This window comes from Poromitra crassiceps (assembly GCF_964638095.1).
Source record: "Poromitra crassiceps genome assembly, chromosome: 3".
NCBI classification, from domain to species: domain Eukaryota; kingdom Metazoa; phylum Chordata; class Actinopteri; order Beryciformes; family Melamphaidae; genus Poromitra; species Poromitra crassiceps.
Window position 1 is genome coordinate 11,919,667 of NC_139625.1, and position 23,464 is coordinate 11,943,130.

Genomic DNA, 23,464 nt, shown 5'->3' on the forward strand with positions numbered 1-23,464 from the left:
ATCCGATGTCTTCAGTGATGATTAGTGTGCGGATGTCTTGGAAACCAATGTGAAGGACGAGACGTTATTGCAGGGCTTCGGGGCTGTGAGAGGAGTGTGTGGAAACGGTCTTTGGTTCGAGTCAAACTCTGCATCGCATCATGTGAAGGAGTCACGCCTTCAGCCTATGCATCTCTTCAAGTCCTCATCTTGCAGAAGCAGTCTGTCCCCACAGTAATGGTGGAGTGGGGCAGTCAGTCAAGGTCTGAATCCGGCCTGTAGGCTGTGTCCATATAGCGCCCCCCCAATCCCAATCCCCCCCCCCCCCCCCCCCCCGAGCGCCAGCGCCCTTTCCTCAATAAAAGCAACAGGAAGTGGCTGCAAGGCACACAACAAAAGCGCTCCTGAAAAGCGCTGCAGACGGAGTGTTTTTCCCGTCAGAGCGGAGCGTTTTCAAAAGTTGAGAAACGTTCAACTTTTCAGAAAAGCGCCCGGGTGACGTGAACCGTGTTTTCCATGGTGATGATGACGGAGACGCTGGCCGTTTCCCATACCGTCCAGAGCGACAACAAATATGGAGAAGAAACGTCAGAAGTGCTGGAGAAACAGGACGTTGTAATCAGCGAACTTCCTGTAACGGCGATCTTAAAGACTTAAAGCAGTGGTTCTCAAATGGGGGTCCGGGGATCCCCAGGGGTCCGTGCCACTTTGCCAGGGGGTCTGCGAAAAGTTTTCAGGAAAATAAAAATAAAAACCTTTTTTTGTGTGCAAAAGCTTCATAGTTCAACGAAAATATTGTATGCTTTAAATCTAAACTGGTTCATGGATTATCCATGAACCATTTTAGGATTACATTATAATCGAACAAACCTTATGAATTTAAAAGTCAAGCACGTTACAATTAAGCTTAGCCCAAAGTCACAAATCAGAATGAGGGGGTCCCCGGTATATTTTCTATCTTGCAAGAGGTCCTTGGCTGAAAAACATTTGAGAACCTCTGACTTAAAGTATTAAAGTATGGCGCGGGCATGTATTGGAAATATCTGGTAAGCCTTTGCTTGTTCCACAACACTGTACTGCTAGAAGAGCTAACTAACCAGCTGGTTAGTGAGCTAGCAGCAGGTGATGTTATCATCTGCTTTTTATTTCTCCTCCAAAAAACAAACAAACAAACCCCAAAAAAAACTGGAAAACACTATATGGACACACCTTTGACATCAGATATCTAAATCGTCAGGCCGCACTCGGCTGCTGGCCCTGCTGCTGGAGCGGTCCAACTGTTTCAACAGGTGGAGCTCTTTCCCAACTGTGCCCATCTTCCCCGGCAGCTCGTAGCAGCCCTTTGGAGAGAGGCACTCAGAGCCCTGGAAGCCCTGATGGCTATGGCAGTTGGACTCGCTGCCGTTGTTATGGTTCCTGCTATTCCCCGTCTGGCCGAGCTGGTTCTGCTCAGTGCTGAAGTTGGTCCAGTTCTGCTCGCTGGCCTGCTTGTTATAGTTGCTACACGAGTTGGTCTTGTCCACCGTGTCCAGGTTGTAGGCCAGGTTGGACATGGGGGCGGAGGGAGGAGGCGGGCAGCCGTTGCAGTAGATGTAGGACACGTCCCGGAGCCCCGGCCTCAGCATCCCCCCCGCCCCCGCATGGAAGTAGTCGTCGCCGCCCGAAGCTGCTTTCATCTTGTCTTTGACCCGCTTGAAGGAGATGTAGAAGAGCTCGACGATGTTGAGGAAGATGGAGACCAGAGAGACCACCAGCATGAAGACGATGAAGATGGTCTTCTCCGTGGGCCGGGAGAGGAAGCAGTCGATCTTGTGCGGGCAGGGGAAGCGCTCGCACTCGTAGCGCGCCGCCAGGCTGAAGCCGTAGATATACCACTGGATGACCAGGAAGCCCACCTGAGCAGAAGAAAAAACCAGAAGATCATAAAAAGTGCTATTCTTTGACAAATGACGACACTTTTAGAGATATTTGAAAGGTCAATATAATGTTTTTCCTTGCGATGCACAGATAATGCCTATTGGTTGAATATCGTAAATGTCAGATTTGAACATTTGTTGACCACAAATCGGCTGATCGGCCGATAGCATTAAATCCACCGATGGCAGTGGTCGATGTTCATCGCGTCACTAATCTGTTCCAAAAACGTTTGAATGGAAGGACAGCCTATCAGTGTGAGGTAATAAAAAGTTATGTGAAAGAATGTCACAATAAAAGATATTCCTTAAATCTGTCTTCATTGCAGTATGTAGTAGTAAGTATAATGAAGGGCAAAATATAGATTATTTTGGCAGGGCACAAATGGGTCAATATGAAACAAGATATCGGCAGGCTAACGCCAGCGTCCAATTGTGGTGTTCAAAAATATTTGCCCAAAATGTCCTTAACAGTGCAGCCCTAGTTCCCCCCAAAGCCCCTGTCTTCCCAAGACAGATAACATTAAATAAATGTGTTGACAAAGGAAGCCGACCTCAAAGAAGGACTTGAGGATGATGCTGAGGATGTAGGTTCTCAGCAGCGCTCCTTTCATCTTAACTTTCCCGTGCTCCTCGATCCCATACTTCACCTTGGCAGCAAAGAATGATATTAACAAAATGAACGAATAAGAACAAGACAGTCTACATCAGGGATACTCAACTTGCTTTGCCCGGGGGCCACTTTCGTGAAATGACAGAAGGCCAGGGGCCAGTTAATAAAGAATCAATATACATTTTTCTGTAGCGGATTGTAGGTGTCAGACGGAGTTTAGTCTGACAATGTTGTGCACACCGGATAGTTACTTAGGTTAAGTACATACATAAGTGCCTGGGTAGCGAGCAGACGGCGGTATTTGACAATTTAGCAGCTAAATCATAGATTATTGAAAGATATTCCATATTCCAGACTGAAATGCTATAACAGAAGTGTGAGTATTGGCCAGAATTACATTAACATTTTGACACTTATTCAGCGGGTATATTGCATGTTGTGTTCAGGTGCACTGTAAAAAAAATGATTTTTTTTTTGTTTTTTTGGTATTCTATCGCGGGCCAGTGGCCCACGGGCCGCCAGTTGAGTATCACTGGTCTACATCAATCCTATCAAAGCGACACGACATAATAGCAATACTATATAATATCAAATATCTAGATTAAACGGTGATTCTTGTAAGCATGGCGGGTATTTTATTTTTTCAAAATGACCAACCTTCTTCAGTTCAAGCTTCCTCAGTGGCACCTCCACATCATCTCCTCTTTTCTGGATCTCTCTCAGCCTCTCCTCCTTTAAAGTCAGCTGCAGAAACACAACCACAACCGCAATTGTACAATAGGTGCTTCTGACCGAGCGATCTGATTGGTCAATGAGACATTTAGAACGTGTTTAAACCAGCAGCGGCGTCACAGCACGCCTAGCCGTGCTCTAATGAAAAATCGGACTCCGCCATTCAGTGTTGATGTCACTACTGTAGACATGCCATCCTCATCAGCTGTGCTACGGTGTTTATTACGGTAGCTGTGGCCAGTAACTCTGTTGGTCAGTCCACAAAAAGTGCATTTCGTTCACCGCGCTCTCACGGCTCGTGCACACCATGAAACGCTCAGCGGCATGCCTCCTGTGAAAGCCTCTTTGACGCTGCATCTTGATAGGCTGTCTTGCTCTATTTCCGCGTCTGATTGGTCTATTTCAACCTCGCGCCCCCTGCCGCAGGAACCGCCCAGCGTTTCCGCTGTCGCAGACTAGAGGCGGCTTGTCTCCGAGCGGCTTCACGCTCGCGGGGCGGGACTAGGGCGGGACCTTTCGTTAAGCTACCCAATGACAGCTCTTCCTACACATTTCCTCCCCCCACCCTCCTGTGTACCTCGACCTGAAAACGTTTCTACAGCTCCAAGCTGGAAGCTGATTTCCACGGCCACAAAACGCTGCGACACAGCGGAGAAGCGATTTTGCCATTGTAGGTGTGCACGAGGCGTTAGCGGACACAATTTCCACTCTAGGAGGCTGACATTTGGCAGGGAGGCTGTGTGTGTGTGTGTGTGTGTGTGTGTGTGTGTGTGTGTGTGTGTGTGTGTGTGTGTGTGTGTGTGTGTGTGTGTGTGTGTGTGTGTGTGTGTGTGTGTGTGTGTGTGTGTGTGTGTGTGTGTGTGTGTGTGTGTGTGTGTGTGTGTGTGTGTGTGTGTGCGCCACCATTCATTTTTCACACGCTGGTACAGGGAGAAAAGCAGGAAGTGACGTTCACTTTGAACCCAACGACAGGAAAACTGTGCCGGAGTTCAAATAAACCCACAGCTAAACTAAATGTTTGGTGTGAACGCCCCTTGTGTGTCCACTGGAGTCAGTGCCAAGTAGCCAAATGTTTAGATCTAGAATCTCATTGCAGACCATACAGTGTTCCAACACATTTTCAATTTAAATAATGCCATACTTTTTCCAGACCTTGATTTGTTTTGAAGATTTTGCCTGTTGTTGAATATGATTTTAAGCAGATAGACATCTTGCCCCTGCTAACTAGGTCATATCACTGTATAGATGACGATCTGCACAGCCACAAATATCAGAATATGTGAGATGATTTGCAGGGTTCCTACACGATTTTCATTTTAAAACTCCATATTTTTCCAGGCAGACCATGTTCTTCACTGGATGTGATTTTGGTGGCTATTTGATATAGTGCATGCTCACTGTGGCTCCCTCTATCTGAACATTATTCTTCACATCAACAAAAACTGTGGACTCAAAGTGAGTCTAGAACAGTGCTGATCAATTTGGGGCCCGCGCTCTGTCTCCCCCCCCCCCATTTTTTTTATCCAGAATGCAACTGGGGCAAGTTATCAGATATCTGCACTGATTGCAAAGGGTGGGTGAGCTTTTTCATGTGGTGACTTTGTGAAACAGTGTCTGAATGTGGCTGCGGATACTGTGTTCACTCCTGAGATTGCATCCCTGCAAATTGTCATGGCAAATTGTTTGATTTTCAAAGTACCTTGAGGATTTTTCAAGTTGTGAATTAAGTCAAATTTCTCTCTTGATTACAAAGGTGGAAAATACAACTGGGTTTTTAAGTGGGTGTTTACTGATTAAATGTTTAAGCTCCCCACAATTTTTTTTTTATATATATAACCAATTGCAAATTATTACAATTACCAAACAGATAAAAAGTAGATTATTATATTGAAATGTTATTTTAGATTTAGAATGTTAATTTTCTATAAAACACAATACATTTTAATGTAATTCCACAACGTTTATTTCTGGCCCTCGGCCCTCCACCCAGATTGAGTTTTGGCCCTTCATGGGAAAGAATTTGGGCACCCCTGGTCTAGAACAACATCAAAGCTAGAATTATGTGTATCAGACCTGAGACACAACATGTTGCAGACTTTTCCAGCCATTTCTTCGAATTCCCAAAACTATTCAAGACCTGGAAATGATCAAAATAATTTGTAACAAGTTTCCAGACTTCCCATGCCTGCGTAGGAACCCCTGGGCATACCTTCTCCTCCTTGTGCATGAGGTAGAAGACGTGACAGAGGTAGAGGAGGGTGGGCGTGGAGACGAAGATGATCTGCAGCACCCAGAAGCGGACGTGTGAGATGGGGAAGGACTTGTCGTAGCAGACGTTCTCGCAGCCCGGCTGCTGCGTGTTGCACCTGAAGGCCGACTGCTCGTCGCCCCACGCGGACTCCACCGCCGTGCCCAGCACCAAGATCCTGAAGATGAAGAGGACCGACAGCCACACCTGGAGGAGGGAGCGAGCGATGGGTGGGGATTAGGGATGTTCATTTTGAAAATTTTCCAAAATCGATAATCGGTGAAAATTAACGATCAATTATCGATTATCGATCATATTAATACTTAGAAAATTTTCAATTTTCAATTTTCATTTTTTTTTTTTTTTTTTACAAAATGAATGCCTATGGCAGAAAATACGAAAGACAACGTGTTCTCCTCAATGAACTCTTTATTTCAATGTGTCTCCTCTCCAACACTGCTGTCCCCGGCGCATGCCGGTGTGAATTTCCCATGTTTAAAACAGTTTTGTTGGCACAAAGGCCCGTGCCCAGCCAGAAAACTAGAGACTATCTGAAGCTCCACCTCACGTTAGTCGGCTGTGCAATGGAGTGGGGCGAGGAGGAACGAATTCCACCCAAACCTAGTCAATTTTTTTTTTTTTTTTTTTTTTAATAATTAAAAAATCGATCCAAATGCCACAGGATCGATTCCAATCCTTAACGATCAATTATCGATTTTCGATAATTGATGAACATCCCTAGTGGGGATGATATTATTGTTGTAGTGGTAGTAGTAGCAATAGTAGTAGTAGTAGTAGTAGTAGTAGTAGTAGTAGTAGTAGTAGTAGTAGTAGTAGTAGTAGTAGTAGTAGTAGTAGTAAAGTAATTGATGTAATAGTAGTAGTAGTAGTAGTAGTAAGGAAGCGCGGGGTTGGTTGGCACACTTTTTGATATTTCCATAAATTAAAAACTCTCCCCTATATATAATTTTCTAATGACTGAGAATGCTTTTAGATCAAAAGATCTCAGTCCCTCGCGTGGTCGACCCGGGTTCGAATCCGACCCATGGTCCTTTGCCACATGTCATCTCATATTTCTGTCCACCTTATACTGTCCTATCCAAAAATGCCCCAAAACAAATCATCTTAAAAAAGTTACGAGTATTTTAATCTGTTATGTGTCTAAAAGTAAAATGTGAGAAAAATGGCTTTAAACGTTGCACAGCATTCCAGTTTTTAGAGTGGCATTGAACCAAAAGCATAAAAATACATACTTTCCCTTTTGTTTTATGAAAACAATTTGTCACCATGACGATGTTTTACTACGAAGATGAAAGTCACCAAACTCAGGAAGAGTGAAAGAGAGGGGGGGGGGGTATGATCACATCAGGGTCAAATACTTTTACTTTTTTTCAATTACTTTTCTAGAGGCAGCCCTGTCAGGCACCACTATGACTAGAGGCAGCCCTGTCAGGCACCACTATGACTAGAGGCAGCCCTGTCAGGCACCACTATGACTAGAGGCAGCCCTGTCAGGCACCACTATGACTAGAGGCAGCCCTGTCAGGCACCACTATGACTAGAGGCAGCCCTGTCAGGCACCACTATGACTAGAGGCAGCCCTGTCAGGCACCACTATGACTAGAGGCAGCCCTGTCAGGCACCACTATGACTAGAGGCAGCCCTGTCAGGCACCACTATGACTAGAGGCAGCCCTGTCAGGCACCACTATGACTAGAGCCATCCCTGTCAGGCACCACTATGACTAGAGCCAGCCCTGTCAGGCACCACTATGACTAGAGCCAGCCCTGTCAGGCACCACTATGACTAGAGGCAGCCCTGTCAGGCACCACTATGACTAGAGCCAGCCCTGTCAGGCACCACTATGACTAGAGCCAGCCCTGTCAGGCACCACTATGACTAGAGCCAGCCCTGTCAGGCACCACTATGACTAGAGCCAGCCCTGTCAGGCACCACTATGACTAGAGCCAGGCACCACTATGACTAGAGCCAGGCACCACTATGACTAGAGCCAGACACCACTACGACTAGAGCCAGGCACCACTATGACTAGAGCCAGCCCTGTCAGGCACCACTATGACTAGAGGCAGGCACCACTATGACTAGAGCCAGGCACCACTATGACTAGAGCCAGGCACCACTATGACTAGAGCCAGACACCACTATGACTAGAGCCAGGCACCACTATGACTAGAGCCAGCCCTGTCAGGCACCACTATGACTAGAGCCAGGCACCACTATGACTAGAGGCAGCCCTGTCAGGCACCACTATGACTAGAGCCAGGCACCACTATGACTAGAGGCAGCCGTGTCAGGCACCACTATGACTAGAGCCAGGCACCACTATGACTAGAGCCAGCCCTGTCAGGCACCACTATGATTATAGCCAGCCATGTCAGGCACCACTATGACTAGAGCCAGCCCTGTCAGGCACCACTATGACTAGAGCCAGGCACCACTATGACTAGAGGCAGGCACCACTATGACTAGAGGCAGCCCTGTCAGACACCACTATGACTAGAGGCAGGCACCACTATGACTAGAGGCAGGCACCACTATGACTAAAGGCAGGCACCACTATGACTAGAGCCAGCCCTATCAGACACCACTATGACTAGAGCCAGGCACCACTATGACTAGAGCCAGGCACCACTATGACTAGAGCCAGGCACCACTATGACTAGAGGCAGACACCACTATGACTAGAGGCAGGCACCACTATGACTAGAGCCAGCCCTGTCAGACACCACTATGACTAGAGCCAGGCACCACTATGACTAGAGGCAGGCACCACTATGACTAGAGGCAGGCGCCACTATGACTAGAGGCAGACACCACTATGACTAGAGGCAGGCACCACTATGACTAGAGCCAGCCCTGTCAGACACCACTATGACTAGAGCCAGGCACCACTATGACTAGAGGCAGGCACCACTATGACTAGAGCCAGGCACCACTATGACTAGAGCCAGCCCTGTCAGGCACCACTATGACTAGAGCCAGGCACCACTATGACTAGAGCCAGCCCTATCAGACACCACTATGACTAGAGGCAGACGCCACTATGACTAGAGCCAGGCACCACTATGACTAGAGCCAGGCACCACTATGACTAGAGGCAGCCCTGTCAGACACCACTATGACTATAGAGCCAGGCACCACTATGACTAGAGCCAGGCACCACTATGACTAGAGGCAGGCACCACTATGACTAGAGGCAGGCACCACTATGACTAGAGGCAGGCACCACTATGACTAGAGCCAGGCACCACTATGACTAGAGGCAGGCAGTGGCACCACTATGACTAGAGCCAGCCCTGATCACAGGCACCACTATGACTAGAGCCAGCCCTGTCAGGCACCACTATGACTAGAGCCAGCCCTGTCAGACACCAGTATGACTAGAGCCAGCCCTGATCACAGGCACCACTATGACTAGAGCCAGCCCTGTCAGGCACCACTATGACTAGAGCCAGCCCTGTCAGGCACCACTATGACTAGAGCCAGCCCTGATCACAGGCACCACTATGACTAGAGGCAGCCCTGTCAGACACCACTATGACTAGAGCCAGGCACCACTATGACTAGAGCCAGGCACCACTATGACTAGAGCCAGGCACCACTATGACTAGAGGCAGGCACCACTATGACTAGAGCCAGCCCTGATGACAGGGTCTCATGCTACAAATAGATATGTGTCTAATGTCCACAACTCTCTTCTAAAACGAGGAGATTCATGATCAAAGTCATGTGGTGCTCTTATGTGGGTTGGTTGGCACAGTGTTCAAATAGAACCAATAGCACCCGATAGAAACAAGTTCAACATTCAATTCAAACAAGAACCAGAAAACATGAACATCAGTCGAGAATACACCAAACACTATCTATTTTTAATCAGTTCATCTCTAGGAACTATTATTGCCACTGGCCATTCAAAATAATAAAAATGAAGTTATTTCTCTCCCTTTCTCTCTCCCCAGCTCTGTTGCTTTGTGCATGTGTGTGTGCGTGTGGATTAGGCGTTTGGAGTGTCTGCCAACCACAATTTGAAGCCGGTCTCCCCTAGTGGTACTGTAGTACCAGCAGTATTAACAGTATTCCAAACATGAAAAATGCAAAGTACCCTATATGATTCCTAGACACTTTACTTACAAAATGTGTTATAAGCAGACAGACCTGCCCTCCAGCAGTGTGTGTGTGTGTGTGTGTGTGTGTGTGTGTGTGTGTGTGTGTGTGTGTGTGTGTGTGTGTGTGTGTGTGTGTGTGTGTGTGTGTGTGTGTGTGTGTGTGTGTGTGTGTGTGTGTGTGTGTGTGTGTGTTATAAGCAGACAGACCTTCCCTCCAGCAGTGGAATAAGCCTGGACCTTGTCCAGCAGCTTCCCCAGGGCACTCCAGTCCCCCATTCTGAGACACACACACACACACACACACACACACACACACACACACACACACACACACGCACACACACACAGTGTAAGAAAACATGTTGTAACATTGTTCTACTGCAGTATATTAATGAGTGAACCCCCCCATATTGAAAGAGGTAAAAAGGACTGGATTTGTTATGGTACGGAGAAGTTCAAATAATACAGTCACAGGATTAGATTAGATAATATTATATAGCCTACATACCAAATATTAACCCAGCAAGCAAAATTAGGCTACTTTCATGATGATGACGTTGTGACGAGGTCTTTCAGTGAGGTCCAGGACCAAATCAAATGCGATATCGGGATGATTTAGACGCCATTTCCAGGACATCATGAAGTCCTGGAAATGACTCTCGCTATTGGAAACTACTACGCACTACTTCAGAACACAAACAGCCCGGTTTGGCAGACAACAGCCTTGTGTTTAAAGCAGTATTGTTTTATTCTGATTGCTATGTATGGAAAAAGTAGGTCTGAATGGACCCCCTATAGTGAAATACCGGGGTGCTTCTCTGAGACTGATTGAGTGAAACCAATATGTAGTCGAATTCTGAGGCAGGTTATTGCTAATGTGTAACTGTCATGCCTGAGTATAGGCTACAACACTATGAACTGCAAACACTACTTTTGACGATCATTGTGATTAGCCTATGCGGTTACAACGTGAACGTTTCACACACAGACTAGAACATAAAGTTATGTATTTCCAATGTAGAACCGTTTGATAATAATGCAGCTGTAGGCTATAAACTGGGCGATACAACGGCATCACTTTTTTGTTGACTTCGCTAAAAAGCCTCAACACGGTACAGCAGCAAGCACGTTCTGCCCGAAATGTGCGATTTTCCATCATTCCTTCTTCTTGTTATAGAACAAATAAATAATGTGAAAAGCTTTCCAAACCGTTAGGCAACAATAAAAAGCTTCATGATGTGTCTTATCCTTTATTCCTCACTACCCACAAAGTGAACTCCACCCTAGACAACTTAGAAAAACAAAGATGTGAAGCATATAACGTTTTAATCTGCCTTTTCCAGCAGCTTACCTGCAGCAGAGAAACGCGATCCGCTGCGACCAATAAAGTTAGAAATTGTACAATAATCCTCTGGCTGAGGTCAGGAAAAAACGTCCATCATGACTACAAATAAAAGAGTCTTTATGACTGACAGATTCAGCAATATTCCACATGCGAAGGTAATCGGCAGTTTAATTAGAGTCTATCAGAAACTTTTCTCCGTGCTGTCGTGTTCTTTGACGTGGTGGTTTAACGGTAACATTCTGTCTCACACTGGTTTTCCACTTTTTGGGGGAGAGAGACCAATTGTTGCTCATAAATAACGTAAGACTTCCGGTCACAATCTCCAAAATAAAAGCCTGGGATAACACAACATAGACCCTGGGAGAACTATAACTTCTACAAATAATGTCTACATGTAGGGTAGCTACCAGAAACAACAGGGAGTTATCCAAAAATATTGCGGTGGTGTGCATAGACATATATAAGGCTAGATGGCTTAAGGCGGAGTCACCAGCGTCGTTGAAGCGCCGCCATCTTGCTACGGCAGGCTTTCTGGTACGTTCTCTGGTAGCTGTTGGAGGGTGCACAGACAAAAATACTCATAACTTGCTGAAATCTTGACGGATTTACAAACGGTTTGGTTTATTACAAGCATATTCCGTTCCCGAGATATGGCAACAACAAAACAAAAAACACAAAAAACACTATATTTTTGATGGGCTCCAAATTACACCAAAATTATACCGAAGCATCTATGCCATGAGAGGGATTCAGGCACAAAGTTTCATGCAGTTTCATCCATTTCCCTAGGAGTTATGATCATCTGATGTGATAATACTAACCCAACAACAGATGCTCATAGCTCCTAGCAAAATGGATGAAACTGCATGAAACTAGGTGCGTGAATTCATCTCATGATGATGATGCTTCAGTTTAAGTTTGGTGTAATTTGGAGCCAAAAATAATAATAAAATGTTAGCGTTTTTTTAACCCATAGATATATATAAAGCTGTGGTGCCGTAGCAAGATGGCCACCATGCGACGACGTCGCTCTCCATTGACCGGCAGCGCGGGTAAGCCATCTAGCCTTATATATGTCTATGGTGGTGTGGTTCAAGCCAAGGTCAATTCAGAAAAGCGGTACCACCTCTCTTCCTGTCTAGTTACGTTTGTGTGTTTGTGTGTGCGGTAGCTTGATGCAGCATTGGTTTCTTGAGTTGAATGAATCCAGATGTAGCGTTCTGCGCCGGGCACAAGGACTACACAGAGACAGCGTCGCCATCTAGTGGCGATCACGGTAATACTCATTACAAGTATCCTACATTTTCTCACAAGTTTAAAACATGGAGAACTGTTCGGCTACCTTCCTTTTTGTGCTTAATATTCAGTCTGGGAGAAAGCTCAGTATTCCATAGCCCTGCTGCGCTATATGACAGAGGTAGCCTAGCTAGTCCATGAGCCAGGACCCGAAATTTGAGTCACCGGCACCACCTGGGGTGATTAATTTGTATAGTGATTTTTGGCAAGTATAGGCCTAACACCCCTAGTTAGAAAATAATGTGATAGATGTGTTATCAGATTTAATAACCCCATGCAAAACACTTTTCAATCCTATTCAAGGGACTTATATGAGGCTCAGAGGCTGGTTTGTGCAAATAATTTCTAAAGGCACCAAATTTGGAACAGATGTTAGTCCAGGGCCTGCCCACTTGAAAATCTCAAAAATGTTGCAGCCCACATACAACCGTATATGTAGGCCAGTGATTCCCTAACTGTGGTCCGGGGACCACTGGTGGTCCGTGAGGTTCCACCTGGTGGTACTCAAGAGCTGACTGCCATCAGCCTATCAGCAAATTAGATGTTTATCTGTTTATGTGTTGGTTATTTGCGGTCTGACTCGCAACAGTAGCCTATTTAGCCTTTCTGATTCTTATTGTATGGTTAAATCAGTGATAGGGTTTTATGGAGGAAAAAAAGTTGGTAGCCACAGTGGGAAGTGGTACTTGAGAAATTTGGTTTGGTGCATGTGGTACTTGGTCTGAAAAGTTTGGGAAACTCTGATGTAGGCCAAGTAATGCATTCTTAGAGCACTTTTTGTTTTAACAATAAAGGGAGCTGTCCATCAGCACCACACAGAAATCAGAAACTAAAAGTGAAGGGCTGAATGTTGGGAAAACTATTGTTTTTGTCCATATTCTTATTATTCTTATCCTGATACTCTGTGTAAATGGCTCTAGAGCAGTGTCTGATTGGTGAAAAGTTTTCAAGTTTGGCACACACATAGCCCAACCCAGTAAGCCGGTCTCGGTGCAAAAGAACAAAGAAAATAGAGAAAAATTGCTTAAGTGACATGATCTGCACTGCTTACTTCTCACCTGTTGGTTGGTTGGTTGGTTGGTTGGATGCGTCTTGCTCACAGCCCAGCCAATCAAGCCTGAACCTGTGACAACAGCATGGAGCAGCTGTAATCTGGCACTCTGGAGCTACTTCCAGACCACAAGAGGGCAGAAGACCTGTTGTTTTCTCTCACCCTAGCCTACACAGTATATATAAATGTGCCTCATGGTTAATTGTGTCTAATCACTTTCTGTCTGTATGAGGCAACCTGTGCCCAAATAGCCTACCTCAGGGTTTTCTGCTGCTGCTGCTGGTGGTGGTGGTGGTGGTGTGTGTGTGTGTGTGTGTGTGTGTGTGTGTGTGTGTGTGTGTGTGTGTGTGTGTGTGTGTGTGTGTGTGTGTGTGTGTGTGTGTGTGTGTGTGTGTGTGTGTGTGTGTGTGACTGTGTGCGTGTGCGTATGTGCGACTGTGCGTGTGTGCGACTGTATTGCGTGCGTGCGTGTGTGTGTGTTCCACAGACCCCTGTGTGGCTTTGGAGGCTACTCTCACCCAGCAGGGGGCAGACAAGACACTGCAAGAAGGGTTGTGCTCGGCATGAAGCAGACTGAGGCCAAACAGCTTTGGTGTGGAGAGAAAGTTGGCCTGCGTTGATTTTGCTGACCACTCTGTCTCACATCCAGTGTATAAAAATGCTGCTATTGGTGAGGATGTTTTCACATTTACCATCAAAGCAAGACTGCAAGTATCACCAACTAAGTACGACTAAGAGCGACATCTAGAATCCATTGCACATAATTACAAATGGATGCAGTGTAAAAGCCTGTACATTGCTGCTAGCCATGACCATATTGTTTACGTGTCTGATGCAGTACAACCGATTTCACCATCTAGCAATTCATCAACATTCAAGAGTGTTACCAGAATGGTTATACTTGTGATATCTTTGCCTGCATCCCCAACACACTCGATGTTGTTTATGTTGACCCCAGTCACAAGGAGGTCCTGATTCTAGAGGTGGGCTGTTTCTGATCTGTACATGGACCAGGCTTTCCAAGACAAATATTCCAACTTGAAATTAAAACCAGCTTTGGGTACAGTACAGATGTAGACTCTTGTGTGCTCATATTTGGAAGCCTGGGCCATGTACATACATTGAAAATTAGTGGTCTGAACATTGCTGCGTGACTAAGAGCAAAGCCAAACAGGATAGAAGTGATAAGTAACAAAATAACAACAAAATAAAAAATATATAGCCTAAATGAGTGTTGTAGATTGAGCCACCTCAGATGAGAGCTGGTTTTGAATTTCCGAACTGAAATATCTCAGCTTTCAAAATGTTCCTCAATGAATTTCCATACACATACTTTCACACGAGGAAATAGTAATTCTAACTATTTGATCTTCTTCTTTGGCCTATTGCCAATCCAAAACCCCTGCAGCCTGTTCAGATGATTTAAATTCACTGAAAATTGATGTTGATGATGATTGATGATCATTTTCACTGTCGACAAAGTGTTTGTTGACGAGCCAAACTTACCAGACAGTCATCCGTTTCCATAGCAACACCACCACAACCTCCTCTTATCAGAGTCATCTGACTGTTGCCGGGTAACGCTGTCTGCTCATCACACTTCATACTATCATCACAGGAAACCACGGTTCATTTTGCTCCACTCTGCATTAGATCTTATTGTTTTGATCTTGTCAGTTTGAAAAAACATATTTTCCTTTAACCTTTATTTATACAGGGGGAGTCTCACTAAGTGCCCAGGCAATTAGAAAAACAATATGGAAATCATGAGCAAAAATATAACAAGTGCAAACCTTTTAGACCACCATGGCGCAAAAATGTGCTTAAAAAGAAGTGGATGGAAACCCACATACACACTGACCTCCTCCACTGCAGACATGCTGCAACACACTCAGTATACAGACACTTCCTTTTCCTCAAAAATGTTTTCGCTTTATTCATTTTTTGGGGGGTGACAAAGAACAAACATCAAAAGAGAGAACATATAAAATCAGCTGTGTAAAAACTATTCCAATTTCTCAGCATTGAATTAGAAAGCTTTTAGGTCAGTCTCTTCCCCCTTTTCACTTTCCCCACCCAGATTTATCCTGCCGGTCCCGGGGATTGAACCGACGACTATCCGGTCACAAGTTCGCTTCTCTAACCATTGGGCCACCACTGCCCTAGTAACTGTAGTAGTATTACTGTTTTGGAAATTGTAATCCCTTACACCACTCGTTACTGGGGAAAGTAATATATTACTTTCATAATATTACTGCCCAACACTGGTACAAATACGCAGGAAGATGAATGATAGTATCTTTCAAATCTTTTCACAAGTTTGCTTTTCCTCCCCAAGTCAGCTAACTGAAGCTTCACACATCACAACACTGCTTACACATCTAAATCAATACATTTGAAGCACATAATGATCTAAGCTCACACGTCTAAATCAATATTTGAAGCCCTTAATGATCTATTGATTACACATGTAAATCAATGCATTTGAAACATAATGATCTATTGATCTAAGGTTACACATCTAAAATGGAATCAATACATTTGAAGCACACAAGCTTACACATCTAAATCGATACATTTGAAACACATAATGATCTATTGATTTAAGCGTACACATCTAAATCAATACATTTAAAACATAATGATGTATTGGTCTAAGCTTACACATCTAAATCAATACATTTGAAACACATTATGATCTATTGATCTAAGCTTACACATCTAAAATGGAATCAATACATTTGAAGCACATAATGATCTATTGATCTAAGCTTACACATCTAAATCAATACATTTGAAACACATAATAATCTATTGATTACACATCTAAATCAATCTATTTGAAACATAATGATCTATTGATCTAAGCTTACACATCAAAATCAATGCATTTGAAACACACAATGATTAATTGATCTAAGCTTACACATTTAACACGTTCACTGCCAATGACGTGTTTTTACGTCAAACTAAATCCAACGGTTGACTGCCAATGACGTGTTTTTACGTCAAAAAAATGAATTTATTTTTTTTGACCGTGGGATGTGCATCTAACCCTTTTACATCTCTTATATAATTATTGGAGCCACCGAACATGTACAACCCATTCCACCGACCCACTAAGTGGCGACAGTGCTCTCCCAGACTAGAGGAAGGCAAGCAAAAAGCATGTGTGAGGAAGCCATTCTCATGAAAATAGTTTGGCGAAAACGCTTTCGTTTTCGCGCTGATTGCTGGCGGTGCGGGATTGCAAATTTGCATAATAGATTACGGGTGGAACACACTTTGAAACACGCAGCATAAATAAGACCAGAATCGCAAAAGCTTCATCAAAGCTCTCAACACAAACCACAAGAAACGAGCGAGCCGATCCAGACTTGCACAGCGGCCGCCAGCAGACAGGCAGCAGCAGCAGAAGCAGTGAGCCTGGTGACGCGAGGTTACAGCAGCAGAAACGAGCTTGTGACATGCCCGCTGCAGCCAAGAAGAACACACACGGAGGGAGGAGTTTGAATGAGAGGGGTGTTTCCTGCTGTTATGGAGGAAATTACTGTTCAAAACTATTGTTTAGATGTCTGACGTCTTACTGATGCCAAAAATGAATGGTTAAAGTGACTGTTCTATCGAATTTCACAAAAAGCCGTTTATCTCAAAATAATTTTTCAGACGCTGAAACCATGCTGTATTCAACTGCTAATGCTTACATAACTACTAACTCTACAAACTAACTCTTTTAGACAGAGAAAGCACACATTCTATTAGTTCTTTTGAGATATTGGCGGCTGGGTTTCCCAAAAGCTTCTTTGCGCTAAGAAGCTAATTCAACCCTTCTTAAGGCCCCCTTAAGAAGCAAACGCGTTTCCCAATTGCTTCTTTACGAAGGCATGCGTTTCCCAAAAGCTTCTTAGCGCTAAGAAGCTTCTTTGATCCTTCTTAAGGCTCCTGTAAGAAGCCAACGAAGCCAACGCGTTTCCCCGATTGCTTCTTAGCCTAAAATTATCTACCAATTATCCTCCGTTAAGAAGGCTGCGTTTCCCAAAAGCTTCTTAGCGCTAAGATGATCTTTCGTTAAGAAGGTTTTGTAAGAAGGGTCTGGAGCCTTCTTAACACCTTCTTAATGACAAAACACTGGCAGATCCAGCCGCATCAGGCAAAAGGAGATACTTGTGTCCACTGTTCCTCTTGTGTTTTTCCCTTTTTCCTTTCTTTCATGCACCCTTTAGTGTTTAAAATTGGGGAACACTTGAAAATCTCCCCTGTATGTATGGTTACTTGTGTTTTAAATGTTTTACCGTAGGCTATATTTCTCTAATCAGAATGGATTCCTTTTATAATGTTGTGGATTTATATAGCACCTTTCACAGAACCCAAGGTCGCTTAAATTCTGTAGTGTTTCTCTGTTTTGTTGTATGCTGTGTATATAAAGCAATTTGAACTGCAGTCCATGTCTGAAATAAGTAATGTTTAATAAAGTTTAACATGACCATGATTAGGTGTTAACAGTGTTTCTCAACCACTGAGTCGTGGCCCACTGCTGGGCTCAGAGTGCCATCAAGTGAGCCGCTCCAGTTAAGATGCTTCTTAAGATCCTTCTATTTTTTTTATTTTTCTCGACTGTTAAGAAGGCGTTTGGGAAACACTTCTTTGGAGCCTTCTTAACTCCTTAAGAAGCTTCTTAACTCCTTAAGAAGCTTCTTTGTTGGGAAACTCAGCCATTGTGTGTTCACAAAATCTTAGCAGAAAAGAATCCTCGGGTCTTGAAAGATGAGCCAGAATCCTCAAAAAAACCCTCTGGCAGAACCTACCTACAGTAAAAAAAAAACGGCTGGCAGTGAATGTGTTAAAATGGAATCAATACATTTGAAGCACATGATCTCAATCAATCAATCAATCAATCAATCAATCAATCAATCAATCAGTTTAATACATGTCCCAGAAGGGCACTTTGGTTCACATCAGACAGTAGTGGATAATTACAACATCATTACTAGTTTGAGATTAGTAATAAAGGCACACTTCAGAATTGAGATACATTATTACTAGTTTTAAAGTAATAAAGGCACACTTCAATATTATACAATACATAAACATTTGTTGCATTATGTACAGATTCCAAAGGACCATCTACTGCCCTCAGCCGGGTCGCCGTGTGCGCAGCGCCACCGTTGCACTAGCTCCTCAAACAACGCAACTGGCTCGCTGTCATCAGCGCCAGATGGATGACTGTATCGGAGGAAGAGGGAGTGGGGGGTGGGGGGGTGGGGTGGATGATGCAAGAGCTGTCAGGGAACAAGGCGGGGGGTTTGGGGGGGAAGAGCTCAGTTGCAGACGAAATATCAGGAGAGCTGCGTCCTTGGCAGTATGAGAGTCCAGATTAGGATAAAATGTTTTGGTTGCCTGGAATTCCTTTCGGTCACACAGACCAGGGTCACACAGACCAGAAAGTCAACAGCAGGTGTCAAGTCTCTGATTCCCAACTTAGTTCATATTCTCATTATTGCAGATCAGTGGAATTTCTATGATATATCCAGATATAATCCATTTTTCACAGTTCAAATTCACTGACCGCCCATCTCAATTTTCATGACGTCACAGCCTAGGGTCAATCGCTGTTGTCTTCCCGTATCCCGCGGCAAAAGATCCGTCTGGGCAGAGGGTGGGGGTTCCCCGGACCCCGCATTCCTCAAAGTTTAGTTGATTTGCGTTGAGAGACCAGCTTAGTAAATCCAATAAATCCACATTTGTCATTTCGAGTAGACGAATGCAAGTTTGCTCTGGGTGTTGTTGCAGGCAGAGGGAAAGAAGGGAAAGAAGGGAGATAAGGGAGAGCGAGAAATAAAGCGACTGCCCTGTTCAAGTGCTGGATGCTTATAGATCTATTGAGCTATAAGCTTACACATCTAAATCGATACATTTGAAACACATAATGATCTATTCATCTAAGCTTACACATCTAAATCAATACATTTAAAACATAATGATGTATTGGTCTAAGCTTACACATCTAAATCAATACATTTGAAACACATTATGATCTATTGATCTAAGCTTACACATCTAAAATGGAATCAATACATTTGAAGCACATAATGATCTACTGATCTAAGCTTACACATCTAAATCAATACATTTGAAACACATAATGATCTATTGATCTAAGCTTACACATCTAAAATGGAATCAATACATTTGAAGCACATAATGATCTACTGATCTAAGCTTACACATCTAAATCAATACATTTGAAACACATAATGATCTATTGATTACGCATCTAAATCAATGCATTTGAAACATAATGATCTATTGATCTAAGTTTACACATCTACGTAAATCAATACATTTGAAACACATCATGAGCTATTGATCTAAGCTCACACATGTAAATCAATACATTTGAAACACATCATGATCTATTGATCTAAGCTTACACTTCTAAATCAATGCATTTGAAACACATAATGATCTATTGATCTAAGCTTACACATCTAAATCAATGCATTTGAAACTAAGGATCTATTGATCTAAGCTCACACATCTAAATCAATACATTTGAAACACAATGATCTATTGATCTACACATCTAAATCAATACATTTGAAACACATAATGATCTATTGATCTAAGCTTACACATCTAAATCAATGCATTTGAAACTAAGGATCTATTGATCTAAGCTCACACATCTAAACCGAGGTCCCCACGGGTCCTCTAGTATATAAAATTGAGTATGTGGGCTCTGTCCACTGTTTGTTAATTAGGTGATTGCCTCAATTAGCTACTGATGTGATGTCATCGCACTGTTTGTTTCAATCTTTGTGGCCAGCCACAGCTATGCCGTTTCACCTGCGATCGGGCTGAAACTTTAAGGGGGTGTAAAAAAGCACCCGTGCGGGTGACCTGATGGAGCCGGATTTTTTAATTAGGTGATTGCTAATAGCTAATGATGTGATGTCATCAGTGACGATGGCATCAGTGATGTCATCAGTCTGAGGCTATATAAGTGATGGGGGTATAAGTGAGGTAGAAGATACTGGAAGAAGAAGACATTGGTGTGATATCCAGAAGAAGGCGGTAATGCAACATTAAGGATGCCAACTGCCATAAAACACCCAAAAAAAGTGAGGTAGAATCAGGTGGAGACGATGGCTTCCGCTCCTGGGCTGTGTGGGTGAGCTGACGGTTTAATTAGGTGATTACCCTAATTGTCATCAGTCATCCGTGATGATGTCATCAGTGATGTGTCATAGAGCAGGTGAGGCCGTGATGCGCAGTGGTCATCAGTGATGTCATAAGAGCAAGTGAGCGGGCGAGCTGCAGGGCGGGCGAGGGAGCAAGTCAGCCTGCACAGCAGTCGAGCTGCAGGGCGGGCGAGGCCACGCAGCGGCCGAGCTGCGTATGCAAGATGCAAGGCCTCGGAATCGAGCGCGCGAGATGCCTAGTAATGTTGTACTAGTGCTAAATATGTACTTGTGTTGAGGGGAAAAGAAGTCGCTCGCGACTCGTTATATTTTTTGTAAGTAGCTCTCATCCTAAAAAAGTTTGGGTACCTGGCCTGTTCTAAAGAGTCTCAGTTTGAAATGGATTGTTGTCATCAATAGTTACATCAAGGAGCCAACTGTGATCTGATTTGTTGTGAGTCTTCCCTGCTGACAGCTGATTGGCTGCATTTTAGTGATGCTGATGATGGCTAGACTTTCAACACCTGTATTACCACATGACAGACAGGGGGGCACTCTTTGTTTTCACACATTACACACTGGGAGTTTTGGAAATTTCCATTAGAGCAAAATGTCCTGACCTTCTTTTCAATTATCCACTGGAACCGCCCAGGTCATCATAATCCAGCTCAATGTTCTCTCTTTCAGCACTGGAACCGCCCAGGTCATCATAATCCAGCTCAATGTTATCTTTTTCAGCGCTGGAACTACCCAGGTCATCATAATCCGGATCCATGTCCTCCTCTTTTCCTTCAGCACTGGAACCACCGAGGTCCAGCTCAAGGCTCTTCTCTCTTCCTTCAGCACTGGAACCACCCAGGTTATAATAATCTGGCCCGCCTTCAGCACTGGAACCACACAGGTTAGAATAATCCAGCTCAATGTCCTCTCTTCCTGGCCTCTGCCCCCTGGTGGCCTGGAGAGACATGACAACAGCCATCTCTGTTACTGGATCACACCTCTCTTCTAGCTTAAAAAAGCAGTCTAACTACTTCATTTAACCTAATCCTCTACTACTGAATAAAGATGTCCAGTACCTTGCAGTAGAAACAGAAGGCAGTGACCAGCAGCACCATAGTCAGCAGCATGACAACCAGTCTGACGGTGAGATGTGTTGGATAGTCTGAAACAGATTGAGAATCATCACATCAGATCATCATGAGAACAACAGCTCCCATTAAAGATGACGTTCATGCTGCCCTAAAACCCTTAAAATCACTCAATGAAGGTCACTTTAACAGTTCTTAGATAATATCTGATCCATTGTAAATATTATGTTGAAAGTATCATTAACTCATGTTTTGTTGAAATCAAATGGAATGTTAACACTGTCATATTCTTGTTGGATTCAGCTTCAGATGCTCCTTGAGGTTACCTGAGACAGTGAGAGAGAGGGGCTGGCTCTCAGAGGAGAAGCTACGAGAGAAAACAGAGATGTGGTAAACACAGCTGTAGTTCCCTTGATGGGCGTGGTCTGCAGCAGGAAACAGGAAGTGGGCAGAGTGATTGACAGCTGGCTGGGTGCGGTTGTGAGCTGTGTTGGAGGTGGTGGTCGAGGTGAGGTGGAAGGAGCCTCCTGGGTACTGTGGCTGGATGGAGCAGCGGATGGTGAAGCTGAAGCCCCTGAACACCTGAAGCCCCTGCTGCTGGACCTTGGAGAACCCGTCCGTGGGTGGAGAGAGGGAGATAATTGGCTGAACCAGCAGATCTATAAACAGAGAGGGAGATGAGCTGATCCAGAAGATCTTTAAACAGAGAGGGAGATGATTGGCTGAACCAGAAGATCTTTAAACAGAGAGGGAGATGATTGGCTGAACCAGCACATCTATAAACAGATAGATGATGAAGACTGATATGTTCCCGATATCCTAATGCCTCTTTCCTCAGTGAGAAACTGACTGTTTCAGGATGTGTCTGTCAGCAGCCACCATACATGTACTACATGTAATAGACAACTACTACTTTCATTATGTAATACAGATAACTGCTACATTTAATACAGAGAACTGCTGCATTCATACTGTATGTAATACAGAGGAGTCAGCGAGCAGCCTCTCCCTGTGTAAAGCTGAGGATGTGATGTCACTGCTCAGTGTTACCTGAGCAGATCAGCTCCAGACTGGAAGAGCTATTGTATGATTTCATCTCTCCTAATGGACACTCCCTCAGTGCAGACTCAGACCCGTCACAGAGAGGTAGAGTCAGCCATACAGATCTTTCCGAGGAATTGCGTCTCCTTTCAGTTGAAACAGCAGAGCCACAGTCCAGCTGTCTACACACTACAGCGAGTAACTTCCAGTTCCATTTGGAGTAGTAATCCACTGGTTTCCAGTCTCCCTGGTGTCTCATCTCCAGTCCACCAGCACAGCGGCTGGCTCCTCCCCCCAACGTGACATCATCAGGCTCTGAACAGAGACAAGAGAGTCATTAGTAACAGAAGTCAAATCACTTTGATTAGAACAGAAATTAAGCCAACTCCAAGCCGCTGCTGCATGCTGCTGCAGCTCCCCTTCTACCTGAGCAGGTGAGTCCAACAGCTTTGCCAGGTGAGCAGGTGTTTCTAGCTGAGCCTGAGCTTCCACAGTCCAGGAGAACTGACTCATTGCCTTTACACTGGAACTCTTTGGTGCACATTGGAGCCTCCACTTCTCCATAGAGCGCCCCCTGGAGGACTGAAGGAGCCCCACAGCCAAGCTCCCTACAGACCACCTCTGCATCCTGCAGGTCAAAGTCAGCTTCACACACTGAGGACCACGACTCGTTATTCACCTCCAGTCTGCCTGAGCACAGACTGGCCCCATTCACCAGCCTCACAGACTCTGGAGAGAGAGAGATTGGCACAGATGTACAGTATGTATATGTGTATAATGTGACATTAGTAATGTCACATAATGCAACACTGTTCGGATGTCACCTGCAATTATCACTCACCGCCATAGG

At 44.4% G+C, this 23,464-nt stretch overlaps 2 protein-coding genes across 2 annotated transcripts; both read right to left on the reverse strand.

The window, feature by feature from the left end:
* Positions 1-1,196: 1,196 nt before the first annotated feature.
* Positions 1,197-9,888, reverse strand: LOC310773674 (gap junction alpha-1 protein-like; the record flags this gene model as incomplete). The annotated part of the gene is made up of 5 exons (XM_083633599.1): positions 1,197-1,874; positions 2,447-2,542; positions 3,163-3,249; positions 5,447-5,692; positions 9,820-9,888. The coding sequence occupies 5 exons, from the start codon at positions 9,886-9,888 to the stop codon at positions 1,197-1,199; spliced, it is 1,176 nt and encodes a 391-aa protein (XP_083489725.1).
* An 8,362-nt stretch (positions 9,889-18,250) lies between these two features.
* On the reverse strand, positions 18,251-23,161 carry LOC310772964 (uncharacterized protein). Its single transcript, XM_083632916.1, has 5 exons — positions 23,041-23,161; positions 22,624-22,929; positions 21,900-22,232; positions 21,562-21,647; positions 18,251-21,440 (listed from the first exon to the last, which is right to left on the reverse strand). Exons 1-5 carry the CDS (start codon positions 23,156-23,158, stop codon positions 21,117-21,119), a joined length of 1,167 nt encoding a protein of 388 aa, XP_083489042.1. The 5' UTR covers positions 23,159-23,161; the 3' UTR covers positions 18,251-21,116.
* Positions 23,162-23,464: the final 303 nt, after the last annotated feature.

What these genes read in the sequence shown, in the direction of transcription:
- LOC310772964 (XM_083632916.1), bottom strand. Translation starts at nt 23,158, where the DNA reads ATGTGCACCAAAGAGTTCCAGTGTAAAGGCAATGAGTCAGTTCTCCTG. An exon ending in TGTTGGACTCACCTGCTCAG is followed by an intron (nt 22,930 to 23,040) that starts GTAGAAGGGGAG and finishes GTCTCTGTTCAG; the next exon opens with AGCCTGATGATGTCACGTTG. An exon ending in TCTGGAGCTGATCTGCTCAG is followed by an intron (nt 22,233 to 22,623) that starts GTAACACTGAGC and finishes CTCTGTTTATAG; the next exon opens with ATCTGCTGGTTCAGCCAATT.